Source organism: Aplosporella prunicola (assembly GCF_010093885.1).
Source record: "Aplosporella prunicola CBS 121167 unplaced genomic scaffold K452scaffold_34, whole genome shotgun sequence".
Lineage (NCBI taxonomy): Eukaryota > Fungi > Ascomycota > Dothideomycetes > Botryosphaeriales > Aplosporellaceae > Aplosporella > Aplosporella prunicola.
In genome coordinates this window covers 62,652-75,306 of record NW_022983562.1, presented here as the reverse complement: position 1 = coordinate 75,306, position 12,655 = coordinate 62,652, and the positions used below count along the sequence as shown (strand labels likewise).

Sequence of the window (12,655 nt, the reverse complement as noted above, 5' to 3'; positions counted from 1 at the left end):
TGATCAGTTGATCATTGATCTCGTGACTTCCCACAGCTTCCTACCATAAAATGACCGGACAGCGCCTGAAACTATCATCTCACAAGTCAGCACTACCGCTTACTGTACCATCATGCTTTTACTCGAACTTCCATTGGATCTGTTCCGCACAATCTTAGAACGGCTCGTCTGTGACCTCGGCCTGACGCAAGCCGTGCATCTTCGCCGCATCAACAGTAAGTATCTTGTCCGCTGCATGACACTCTTTTTAACGCTTCTAGAACTGTTCGACCGAGAGACACTGCGCGCACTTACAACAACACAAGTCTTTGGCCTTGACGCAGAATTATTAGTACCATCTCAAAAACAAAGGAAAACATGTGGACCTCCGCCGAGGATCAGCCCGTCAATATGCCGATTTGTGGCTCGCTACATGCTCCAGCGCCCTCATACCATCCGGAATCACAAAGGCAATCAGCTCTCTGAGTGGATGAACCAGGTGTTCGATGAACTCGCAACAGGGCCTGGCGGCAATCCTGCCTTACTGGAAGACGAAGAAACGCGCTTAGAGGGCATGAGAGTCCTCATCAAAAGCATCTGCAGACCTTGTCTACACCTCCGCATAAACTTGGTTGATTCCGGGGGCCCGGAATGGAAGTCACCACCTCCTACGGAAGGGGATATCGTTCTCTCTGCAATCATATTGGGCATGGTCCCGTTCGTGAAAGAGGCAACCCGAAGGCTCGACGTGGACTCAATATCGAGCAACTTTGGCGGCTGAGAGCCCTGGGGGTACCCATTTCACGCGGCCATCATGACGGGAAATCTTGAGATGGTTCAAGCAGTTTTTACACCCAACACGGACGTCAATAAGGAGGTGCGTTGGCGGGCGCCTATTTACCTTGCTGCCGATAGCGGCAACAAGGATATCGTGCGCATACTATTAGAGTCCCCGAAGCTCCTTCGAAGTGGAGAAAACGAATCTGCCATGATAAGCGCATTCGAAGACGGCAACTTCGAGATTGGGTGGATGATATTTGAGCACGCCGACAAACAGGCTCTCGACCTCAAAGATCTTGTCCCGGATTGTCTAAAGATGCTCATTGACGTGCACGGGGCAATCGACCAAGTCCGGACTCTTCTCGACAAAGCCACAACGATAAAAGGCAGCAGCGAGCGCATGGAAGAATGGCTACGGAAGGGAATGGACCAGGCCGTTGAGGCTGGCCATGAGCAAATCCTCTGCCTATTACTAGAAAGAGGCGCAAAGCTGCAAGACTGCTTTAAAAACGTTCACATGAACACAGTAGTCTCTCTTAACGCCGCAGGCGTGGCTCGAATGCTGCTGGATGCAGGCTTCCAGCGGCCAAAGGAGGACTGGTATAAAGACTTGCAGTGGGCAGCCAAACTCGACAACGCAGACATTATCCGCCTGCTCCTCCTACGCAACGTCGTGCATCTCGACGAAGATTCAGACCTGGCCAGGCAGTCCAAGGCAATTATGATGGGATTCGCCTGTGCGTTCGGAAACGTGGATTTGGTCAGGCTTTACGTCGAGAAAGGAATCCCCGTCGATGCACCTTATTACGAAAGCGTCATCGACGTTCAACCAATCGTCGTTGCGGCCGCTTACGGGCAGTCTGTGGTGGAAAGGGCTCTGCTGGAACTCGGTGCTGAGCCTGTGGACCCACTTAGTACTAAGTGGAAAGAACGATTCACTTCTGGCACTGTCCCTCTCAACTCACTGAAGGATCAACTGATACAGAAAAGTGAGAAGAATGATCGGGCTTGGCGCAGCTACTGGTGCTGTGGTGTAGAGCTTTGATTTTGAATGTACGGCGCTTTCAGGGTTCTCGGTCTACTCTATACTAATCAGTGAAATCATTTTTACATTCCCTGCAAGTACAAGAAGCTTGTTGCAACTTCTTCACAGTCCCTTTGTCCTTACTATATATCAGCCCAACATGTGGTGCGGCCGAAACTGCAAGATCGACACGGAAAGGGCGGCTGGCACCCTGAATCCCTGATACGGATATGCATCAGCTTATGACAGTGTTGGCCAACAAGCTCCTCGTAACAAATCTCACGAACGAACAAAATCAAAACAAGGTTAGTGTGGGTAGGAACATCTTTGTCCTCACTTACACCTACCTATTCACGGCATCATTACTTTCCGCTGTTTAAAATTTGTAATGATTTCTCTGGAGGAAAGTTGAAGCTCTAATCAGTACACTGGCGGAAAATGTACTTTTGTACAACCAAATATTTGTTAAACCCGTTGCTACACAAGAAATCTCCTGCCATCCGCATCGTATTTTCCTATTTCATAGTCCTTGGCAGCGCTAGCAAGCTCCCGCATTCGGGTCGGAGCTACAAGAGTTAGGCTACAGACCATAGTATATTTAGGGGACTTACGTGAACCACCAGTATCTTACGCGAGAGCTTCCGCCATGATCACAACCATGGACTTCGTTCGTAAGGAACTCAACACACGTTGGCTCGTCAAGAAAGATTAGGTCATCGACGATCTTCTCCACGGTGAAGTCGAACCGCGTGCCCGCAGGTCCATCGAGGCAGCCAGATTTTGAAGTACCCGCATCTAACAACTCTCTTGAATATGATAAGCTGCTGAAATTAGAGCAGAAGGCCTTTACTGCTTTTTTTGCTAGTTCTTTGTCGCCCCAAGACTGTCCACCGTTGAAGCATCCAGCTGAGGCGACTGAAGAGAATATGAAGGTTGCGAAAGCAACGCTGGAGAGGCTTGCGAAGTACATCTTTAAAAGATTTGGAAACAAAAGACTTAAAAAAGCTAATGTGGGAGAAGTTGATTGTCTTGCTTTATCCATCGGGGGTTTTCACACTGTTTAAATATTGCCAACAGTGAAACACTCTGCTTGGGTGTACGTCCCAAAACTTATTTTCTTGCGAGTATAGTTAACCAAGTAGTGCGTCCTCCACTCCCTAGCCTTTATGCATGGCCCAGGTTAGCGGGGTAAAAACTGGCTATCGAATCGTCTCCACTTTTTTGTAAGCACTACTTGGCCGTTGAGTGAGAAGAACAACAGCAACATTTTACTCTTAGCCACGTTCGGCCTTCACATTTAATGTAGCCTATAAGTTGAAGTTCCTGGGCCTTGCTGGTATTTTGAGGTTCCTGAAGAGCCCTATTTCCGGGAGACAGCAGGGTTATTGTACAAAGCTAAGCGGCCAGTATGGTGGCCTTGGGCAGAATTGTGGAGCAGTGTCTCTACTGCTGCCTACAGTGGGGCTTTAGCCACGTGAAAGAAGTCGTGTGTCGTATGATATATATTCAAGTTCGCACTTTCCACTGGCAACAGGGTAGGTACAAACGGATATAGGAAGGCGTAAGAAACAGGGAAGGCTGCTAAACAAATATCTGTATCAGAATAGCAGCAGCTCGTAAAGCTATACTAATTGTAAGCTGAATATCCTTCTCAGCAACCTGGTGCTAGATGCTGCTCGAAAATTTTTGTAAAAAAAAAAAGTCTTCTGCCGGCGATCTGGAAGCAAATTCCCTATTAAACCTACCCCAGATAAGTAGTTTGTGGGGCTTGCCAGCAGTCAGTTGGGGGACGATGTGACAAGTTACAGGGTATGTTTTTCACTCTCTTTCATGAATTATAAACACTCCATTTCGTGTTCGGCTCTCAAAAGCCAGAGATCTTGGTTATTTAGCACCAACATTCTATAGACTACAGTTTAACACTACCGTACATCCCTCTAAGTTTGCGCCGCTCGAATACTTTATTTATCTATTCTATTAACCTGTTATCGTCTGGAGTACGTATCAAAAGGCCGGACCCTATAACATCGATACGGTTAGGCGTACCTTCACGTCCGGCCCTTCTTTCCCTTACATCTCCCTATAGTATATCACGTACATGTATGTACGTGCCGGTGAATTTACTTGGTTTAAATGGTAAACCAGCGCTAACATTCTCAACTAATTTAGGTCAGCGCCATTCTATTGTAGAATAAGGTAAATATAACTGTGCAAATGCAAGTACCCGATATTCTCCTTGGTAGATAGCAGAAGAGCTTATAATAAGATGGGTAAGGCTTTATATTCTATAAGGTTTGTGACATAACACGATTCTAGTCATGCACGCGCTTGCAGATCTAAGCAAACATGTGTTGAAAAAAGGTTACTAAACGATATCGTACAAAACCTTTTGCATTCTTTGCATCCAACCAGACTGGACATTCGAGCGGTCTTCTTCTGAGGCAGAACTATCATCCCAATTAAGAAATGCAGTAGCCAACTTTGGTTTCTGTTCTACTATGACGTCGATCATATAATACTTTGTGCCAGAAGATATAGACGTGTCAACCTCTATTCGAACCAACTCAGACTTTAGGTTGACCTGACAACTCGAATCAAGTGGCTTAAATATACTTTCAAGTACCTCGAAAGTATATTGACTTTTCCAATCTTCTATGGCATTAAATGTTATGCCAAATTTAGATGACGCAAACAAAATTGCAAATCTTGAACTTCTCTTCGGGCCCCGTTTTACAATTAGCGCTGCGGCTAACTTGTCACCACTCTCAAGTACGAACTTCTTTTGCAGGTTTTTAGAACCTTTTTCTTGAGGCACATGCGACCCCATTTTGCTGATAGTGAAGAGCAACTCATAACCAGGTTTCAAAGCCAAGTTCTCTTTTAGTCGCAAGACTTGATGCCAGTAGTAGTCGTCAACTTCCGGCTTCCAGTAAACACCGTCGATACGTGGCAGGTGGACATTTTGTCGCACATACAAAACTTGGGGGGCGCCACGGTTTGAGCTCTCGACTTTACAGTGATACCCCGCCCTGATCCTGGCATATTGTCCTCTACGTTGGCCTGTAATGTGGGTGATGTCGTTGTCCAGGCGCCTTACAAAAATTCCGATAAACCCAGTGTAGGAATTTCCAGGACTTGGACAATTGATGCTCGCAACCGAAATGTCACCGTCTATATTCCTGAGGTGCAGTGTTATTCGCAGTCCTTTGTTCGTTTTCGAAAAAGTTTCCCTTGGTTCAAACTCGTGATAGGGTATAATGTCTCCAGAGTTTTCGAAGTAAGCGGGACTTTTCGCGAGCAGGCCATAAAGGTCCTCGGGGTCGGCGTTAGGGTCACGCCAAGCAAATATTGATTCGTCGTCAGAATCTGCCATGATTTCTTCCTGTAATCTGATGAATGCTTTTTCTCCTTCTCCATAAAGCATTGGCATATTAACATTAAACATGCCCATTAGACAATATGCCTGATCTTCAACTCTTGTCGTTTTTCTTTTAGATGCCCAAGACATTCTCTGAGCAATGCTTACAGATAGAACGCTTGTAGAGCCTGTTAGAACATCTATATCAATACCTGTAATCTTAGATAACTGGTTGTATAGACTGCTCTTGCGACCTATTTCCCGCCAACCCTTCGAGAAGAACTTGAGTTTTTCTGGTGCCAAAAGCTCTTGTAAAGTCCAGCCCCTTGTAAACCACGCACTTTTATCAAAGTCTGGATCTGCATAGGCGTAGACGTAGTCAGGTACGTCATCCAGATATGCGTAGCATACGGATGCCGCGCGGTACCAAGCGTACATGGAATTAATAGACTCCGAGAGTTCGGCGCTGCTGCTTTTATCTATGCAGCAAGTATCGATCCATAGGTACTCTAGTTTGTCCTTGACGGCTTGTTTGCAGGCCCGTTTGATTTTTTCGTACCCGTTTTTCTGCTCGGTCTTTGGGCTCCGGATAGATTCCAGCATTTCCTGATAGTCTACCTCCTCATCTCGCCATCGGTGTGATACAATGGCATATTCGTGTTCGCCATACTTGAAAATCCCGCTGTCAAACTTCAATGTGCGAGAATTGAGAACTCGCATGCCGAAAAGTCAGTGAGAACAAAGACCTTGGTTTGTTATCTTAGGTGTCGAGAGTTATCACAAAGATGAGAGTGAGGAATGAAGAAGGAAACCGTCTTTCCATAGTTCTGTTGGCATGTAGAAAGAAATTATTTGAGAAAAACGGTAGGCTAGGAGCCTAGGACAACGTGTCAGGACATTGCCAGCTTTTAAAATTTTCTCAAGGCTGTACGGAGTACATACAAAATAGCCGGCCAAGTCCGAGCTCAAGCCTCACTATTCGATAGACCAATCACTCAATTCAATATCACCTGCAGTTTGCATGCATTGTCAGCAATGTCTCCATTTCGCACAGCCGATTATTGGCCGAAGTCATCAAAGAGGATATGTCGCGCGAAGCGAGTCTGCATTTCGGCAAGGCATGTCGAAGATATTGGTTGACAACTGATTGTTTTTATGTGCTCATATACAGGGGTCCTCTTAAGAGCTCCACTGTTATGCTGCCAATCTATATGACTGGTGGAATCATACTTTTCTTCGTGATTTAAATTGCCCGTTTCCCTAAAGACCGATTCTTGCCAAGCAATCTTTGCACGACGCATGCTCCGCTATACATTAAAAAAAGCTTCTTAGCAGTTGCACATTTCTAGCCGGCAATACATGAAGGGATTTTGGCTTATTCGAAACCACCGCGTCCGCGGCCCGTTCACGTGACCAGTTCCCACGCTTTCCTTCGCGTAGTCTAGCGTTCCCTCCGCACACCCCTCGTTTACGCGACATCACATCACAGCCACAAGTCCCGCCTTCTCAACGCGCACGAAGCCCGCTACAGCCATTCGCTCAGCAGCACGCTTGCTTGGACCTTTTGAAGCCATCCGTTCGGCAATGTGGCCTCCGACAACGCGGCCGAAACGCGAGCGCGACATCGCCCTGAAGGCTCACGCGCGTGCTCCATCAACTCCATCTCGGACTCTACTTCGACCCGAGCGATGATAGCCAGCCAGCAGCTCCACCTGATCGAACTTTCAGTATCATACGTGACCACCAGGCCACTGGCTTGTTTAGAGAGCAGGCCCAGGTACCTCTGAAACCTCCGCAGCAGCGGCAGCAACAACGGTAAGCGGAATTCTTCCATTTGCCCGCTCCTAGGATGCTCGGCGATAGAGAATAGTGGCAAGTTCAAGTACTTCAGTGGAAATCATGGTCAAACGCAGTTTTCTCAAAGGCGGACCAACGCGATAAGGACGTCCATTTGGAGTAAGTTGCTTGCTATTGTTTAACATTGTTCTACAGGATATTTACCACATAAAGACGGCCACGGGAGCTATTCTTCTGAAGCAGGCATTGCACTCTCATGCCTAACTTGCGCCATGACTTGGCATCGAAGTAGTGGTCGCGGTCCTCGACATCGATGACGACCCTTCCTTGGCCACCGAAGACCACGGCCATGTCGCGCCCTCCCAGCGCCTGCTCGTGAAGAACATGAACGGTACTGGTTTCGCTCCGGCTCGCCTCAACTACCGCCCTCCCTCCCCTCCTCCCACAGGCAAATCTCGCCCAGCCAAATCCTTCGCACCAGATATCCACGCTGCCATCTGGTACTGCTGCACATCGGCCGTCCCCAAACCAAGATGAAACTCCTTATCGCCACGGTAATTGAGCAAGAAGCTCATGGGGAATAGTGGATCGAAGCGCGCCGCAGCGTGGATCTTGGCGACGTCGGCGCGCGAGAGCGAAATGCGCAGCGCGTCTGGGAGCGCGTTGACGTGCTCGACGGTCTGCACGCCGGCGATGGGTGTTACGTGAGGAGATTGGGCGAAGAGATACGCCAGGGCCTATTGTTATGTTGTCAGCCGGTCCGTACGGATACAGTAGGTAATCATGCAGGCACGCAACTCACCACAGCCTGCAACCCAACGCCCTTCTGAGCCGCAATCTCCTCCAGGGCCTCCGACACAGCCTTGTCGTTCGGGTTTTCCGGGCCACCACCCGACTGCCGCGCCTCAGGGTCTGCTGCACGCTCAGCCCGCTGCGCCGCGCTCAGCAACTGTCCGCCGCCCAGCGTACCCCAGGGCACGAGTCCCATGCCTTGGTCTGCGCACATGGGGACAATCTCGGCTTCCATGTCGCGGAAGGCGGCGTTCCAGCGGCCTTGGTACACGCTGAAGGGTGTGAGGCCGTGGGCGCGGGCGTCTGTGGTGGGTTGTTAGCGGTAAGAGGTTGATTGATTGATGGATGGATGGATTTAGGGGTGTGTATGAGTGTGTGTGCTTACAAGAATTAGCTTTAACGACGACCCAAGCCGGCGTATCCGACACACCCAGATAGAGCACCTGGCGTGCCATCACCAGCGCATGCAAAGCCGTCATCACCTCCTCCACACCCGTCGCAAAGTCCCACCAATGGACATAAAGCACATCAATATAATCGGTCCTCAACTTCTTCAAGCTCTCCTTCACCGAAACATGCAGACTCTTGGCCGAGCAGCCCGTGAAGTTACTCTGCAGGGGCCAGCGCTCGCGATCGTACGCCTTATACCCAGCGCCATACTTTGTCGCGATGACCATCATGTCACGGCAGCCACGCTCGTGCATCCAGTCCCCAATCAAGCGCTCCGACTCCTCGGCATTGTACGTGTTGGCCGTGTCGATGAAGTTACCGCCAAGGGCAACGAACGCGTCAAGGAGGGCGAAGGCATCGTCATTGCGTCCGAAGATGCTGCTCCATTTGTCGCCGAGGCTGATGCCGCCGAGGCAGATGGGCGAGACTTTGACGGCTGCGGTAGGCGAGAGGGCGCGGTGCAGCGCTAGCGGCGTGGCGGGGGGAGGGGGCGGTGCGAAGAATGACATTGTTTAGGCATTTGGTTTTCCGAGGAGAGAAGAGAACGAGAGATAGAGAGGTAAGAAAGAGGTGATTCGATTCGATCGAATAATTATATCAAACATGCCAGCGTACCTCGATCCGGAGGGCAGACGGAGATAACACAAGCGCTGGTCCCTGCGCGTAAGCAGGCTGCATTAGCGCGCGGATCGGCGCCGGGGGGGATTTAAGCAGTTGGCTCAGTACTTATTTAGCGCGTAAGCAGCCTACATATTGCGTTTGTCCATCGAGTACTCTTTGATCATGCAGTCCACTACCCAGCTCCCTATTGCCCTCCTGGCACCCAATCGCGCCGAGGACGACTGGTCCGGCCTCAGTGACCCGGCCCGCCGCCGTAAGATCCAGAACCGGCTGCACCAGCGCGCTTGGCGTGAGTGACGACGATACAACATACTCCGTGCACGACCTAGGTGTCTGACACTTAGACTCTTGTCCCTGCAGGCCGCCGCCGCGCCCACCACAAACTTGACCAGCACCAGCAAGATGCCACCACCAGCACGACCCTCACGGCCGCCACCGCCGAGCGCCCCGGCCAGCACCGCACAACAACATGCACGCTCAGCGCCAGCAGCGCGCTGCTCATGCTGTCCCGCTTCGGCGCCCGCGCCTACGCCGCCTACCTGGCTGGAGACCCGCGCACGGATCTCCTGCTCTCGCTCGTGCAGTTCAATGTCCTGCGCGCGCTGATGCAGAACAACGCCGCGCTGGGCTTCGACCTGGGGTGGCTGGCTTGCGACGCCGAGTCTGTCTTCTGCGCCTCAGCCACCACTACGACTACCCCGCCAGCACAGCCAGCACAGCCAGCACCACCGCACCTGCGCCCCACGCCCCTGCAGCTCACAACCCCGCACCACCCCTGGATCGACCTCCTGCCCTCGCCCGCCATGCGCAACAACATCCTCGCGCTGGGCGCCGACTACGACGACACGGCGCTGTGCGCGGCGCTAGTGGAGTTTGGGGCGGACGAGCCGCGCGAGCGCGCGGGATTGGTGGCTTGGGGCGCTGATCCGGCGGACCCTGCGGGCTGGGAGGTCGGCGAGGAGTTTGCCCGGCTTTGGGGGTGGGTTGTTTGGGGCGCGTGGGATGTTTGTTGCGCTACTAATATGTGGAGGGAGAGGAGGGGCGAGCGGAAGTTGTTTGGGCGGGAGTGGTGCGCGCCGCCGACGAATGCTGGGTAGGACGCTGGACGGGTACCTGCGTAGGTAAGCATAAGCGGCTTGCGTCAGTCTGCTAGAGTAGGTTTAGGGTTTGGTTTAGGTTCTCTGCGGGCGCTAAGGCGGGCTGCTTATGGCAAGCAAGGATGCTTATCCCATAGCGGCAGAACGACGCACAAGCTGCCTTTGTTGAAGAACGATGTAAGTGTAGGCTCGCTGTGCATTTCTAAGCAAGACCATTGCTGGTTCAAAGAACATCACGCATCCTTCCTCTACGGGTTTGGCCTGGCCCTGTCCACAGCCCTGTGTCTGATACCACGGCTCTGGGAGGACCAACTGCATGTTTTCCTTGGCATCGATGTTTCTTTTGCTGTGGTGTGCTTGCACTGCCTCCTCTGAAAGACCTCTACTTATGATGTCTGATGTCATGTACAGCTTTCGTCCCCTCGCCCAACGGCAGTACCACTAACTCCGACATGGCGACCTCGTATAACTCTATAAAAAACAGACCTCGAGTCTCAGCAGTAGAAGAGCGCAAGACAAGTCCCAACACCCTCTCACTGAACTCTTTTCCCCCAACCACCATGGCCCTCAACGCAACCAACACGACCATGCGCGGCGTTGTCTGGGACGGAACACCCTACTCAATGAGCGTGACCAACCTGCCCATACCAACGCTGCAAAGCGCAACAGACGTGATTGTGCGCATGACGGCCGCCGGCATCTGCGGCACCGACCTGCACACCTACCACGGCATCTACGGCTCCGCCGCCGTGCCCTACGTCATGGGGCATGAGGGCATGGGCATCATCACCGAAGTCGGCGCCGCGGTGCAGAGTCTCGCCGTCGGCGAGTACGTCGTCATCCCGGACAAGGGCGCCGACGGCCATCTGCATCTCGACCTGGTGCCCGATCCCGGCGCGGGCACGGTGTTTGGGCTCGGCGAGGACTTTGGCCTCAGTGAGGGCTGCCAGGGTGAGTGCCCGAACCGCTTCAAACAAAACAACCAATCCATCGAGTACCCACGCAAGCACTAACGCGCACCCCAGCCGAATACCTCCGCGTCCCCTTCGCCGACGACAGCCTCTTCCGTATTCCGAACGCCACGGCCGCTACCCCCGCCACCGCCCTCCTCAGCTACCTCTTCGTCGGCGACATCTTCGCAACCGCCTGGGCCGCGCTCGACTTCTCGGGCTTCGAGCCGGGCGACACCGTCGTGGTATTCGGCGCCGGCCCCGTCGGCCTGCTAGCAGCATACTCAGCGCAGCTGCGGGGCGCCTCGCGCGTCTACGCCGTCGACCGCGTGCCTGCGCGCCTGCGCCTCGCCGCGTCCATCGGCGCCGTGCCGATCAACTTCGCGCACGCCGACCCCGTGGCACAGATCCTAGCGCGAGAGCCGGGCGGCGTAGCGCGCGCGGTCGACTGCGTCGGCTACGAGGCCGTGGACAGCAACGGCACGCGCCGCCCGCACATCGTGCTCAGCGACATGGTGCGCGTCGCGGCGGCTGGGGGCGGGCTGGGGCAGATCGGCGTGTTTTTCGCGGCGGAGAGCGCAAGCGCCGGCATCCCGTTTGCGGAGCAGACGAGCGCGACGGTGCAGTTCCCCATCGTCGAGTTTTTCAACAAGGGCCTTAGTCTTAAGAGTGGGCCTGTGGATCCGAAGATTTGGGCTCCGCGGCTTATGGAGTTGGTTGCGGAGGGGAGGGCGCAGTTGGATTTTATTGTTAGCTTTGTTGTCGGGATTGAGGAGGCGCCGGAGGCGTATCGCCGGTTTGAGAGACGGGAGGAGTCGAAGGCTGTTATTATATTTTAGGGTAGGGGAAGAGGAGGGGATGGTGGAGATGGAGATAGTTGGAGAGTGCGGTAAGCTAGGGGAGAGACGACTGGTCGCGAGTTGGTTTTCGTTGGTGGTGGCGGTGGCGTATACAGTGATTTATGCTAGTACTGTGTAGTGATGGTTTAAGTTACGTACTTGCTTCAAGGTAGCTTGATATATTCTGGTTTTTACTTGCTGAAATATAAATGCTTAGTATACTAGATATCTATAAAATAACTGGGAAGCCTTATACTGTCTACTTCTCCTTAAGCTAAACATGGTATAGTTATAAGGATAGACAGAACTAAGAGATGTACGTAGTCTTATTCATTAAAGACGTTTAACATTTAAGTTTGTTTTTCTAAAGACTATTAATTAACTACAAAGCTTAACAGCTTTCTAAAAAGTTCGACTACCTTCTAGAGAACTCGACAGCCAGCTAGCTACCCATTGCACGGAGTTTTCGACAAGCAAGTGAAAGCTATAGGGTTCACGTTATATCGCATCTTACACGCGTTTAATTATACCAGCTATTCTGGATACGAACGCATCGACACTGCGACTTGTTGCATGCAAGCCTCGCACACCGTGTCTCAAACTTGCGTTTGCAATCACACTAGGAAAAAACGTTGACACGCCATACAGTACCATCGATGCAGCAGAAAGGAATCACATCTTCGTATACGACTGCCTCAAGGCAGCAGAAGCAAGTATAAGCGGGAGGATCTGACGTGCAGCTATCCTCAAGTGGATGCAGGAGCAGTCGTATGAGCCTGAAGGCCACGATCGGGTGATGGTAACATTGCGTCGAGGTCTTGGCCGCCAGGCTGCCATCATTCGTAAGTCACAAAATGGAAGGACGGGGATATCGGAGGTCGGTGATGCTGAACCTAACAGCCCGAGACCACTGGTTCTTTTTAAGTACGGGTAACTCAAATTCTACCCTGCCTGAAAGTTTCCGATTG

General features: G+C 51.9%; 7 protein-coding genes across 7 annotated transcripts; 4 read left to right on the top strand and 3 right to left on the bottom strand.

Moving 5' to 3' along the window:
* Positions 1-112: 112 nt before the first annotated feature.
* On the top strand, positions 113-1,150 carry K452DRAFT_362120 (uncharacterized protein; the record flags this gene model as incomplete). The annotated part of the gene is made up of 2 exons (XM_033546477.1): positions 113-215; positions 261-1,150. The coding sequence occupies 2 exons, from the start codon at positions 113-115 to the stop codon at positions 758-760; spliced, it is 603 nt and encodes a 200-aa protein (XP_033392802.1). The 3' UTR covers positions 761-1,150.
* On the top strand, positions 794-1,804 carry K452DRAFT_302244 (uncharacterized protein; the record flags this gene model as incomplete). Its single annotated transcript, XM_033542567.1, has 1 exon — positions 794-1,804. One exon carries the CDS (start codon positions 794-796, stop codon positions 1,802-1,804), a length of 1,011 nt encoding a protein of 336 aa, XP_033392801.1.
* A 456-nt stretch (positions 1,805-2,260) lies between these two features.
* On the bottom strand, positions 2,261-2,753 carry K452DRAFT_312645 (uncharacterized protein; the record flags this gene model as incomplete). Its single annotated transcript, XM_033543569.1, has 2 exons — positions 2,261-2,363; positions 2,395-2,753. The coding sequence occupies 2 exons, from the start codon at positions 2,751-2,753 to the stop codon at positions 2,261-2,263; spliced, it is 462 nt and encodes a 153-aa protein (XP_033392800.1).
* A 1,942-nt stretch (positions 2,754-4,695) lies between these two features.
* Positions 4,696-5,970, bottom strand: K452DRAFT_353673 (uncharacterized protein; the record flags this gene model as incomplete). The annotated part of the gene is made up of 2 exons (XM_033545840.1): positions 5,072-5,970; positions 4,696-4,706 (listed from the first exon to the last, which is right to left on the bottom strand). Exons 1-2 carry the CDS (start codon positions 5,859-5,861, stop codon positions 4,696-4,698), a joined length of 801 nt encoding a protein of 266 aa, XP_033392799.1. The 5' UTR covers positions 5,862-5,970.
* Positions 5,971-7,357: 1,387 nt separating this feature from the next.
* On the bottom strand, positions 7,358-8,927 carry K452DRAFT_362117 (uncharacterized protein; the record flags this gene model as incomplete). Its single annotated transcript, XM_033546476.1, has 3 exons — positions 8,116-8,927; positions 7,741-8,033; positions 7,358-7,675 (listed from the first exon to the last, which is right to left on the bottom strand). The coding sequence occupies exons 1-3, from the start codon at positions 8,687-8,689 to the stop codon at positions 7,358-7,360; spliced, it is 1,185 nt and encodes a 394-aa protein (XP_033392798.1). The 5' UTR covers positions 8,690-8,927.
* A 36-nt stretch (positions 8,928-8,963) lies between these two features.
* K452DRAFT_362116 (uncharacterized protein) lies at positions 8,964-10,049 on the top strand (the record flags this gene model as incomplete). The annotated part of the gene is made up of 2 exons (XM_033546475.1): positions 8,964-9,090; positions 9,162-10,049. 2 exons carry the CDS (start codon positions 8,964-8,966, stop codon positions 9,896-9,898), a joined length of 864 nt encoding a protein of 287 aa, XP_033392797.1. The 3' UTR covers positions 9,899-10,049.
* Positions 10,050-10,458: 409 nt separating this feature from the next.
* K452DRAFT_329404 (uncharacterized protein) lies at positions 10,459-11,687 on the top strand (the record flags this gene model as incomplete). The annotated part of the gene is made up of 2 exons (XM_033545054.1): positions 10,459-10,849; positions 10,924-11,687. 2 exons carry the CDS (start codon positions 10,459-10,461, stop codon positions 11,685-11,687), a joined length of 1,155 nt encoding a protein of 384 aa, XP_033392796.1.
* Between the last annotated feature and the right edge of the window lie 968 nt (positions 11,688-12,655).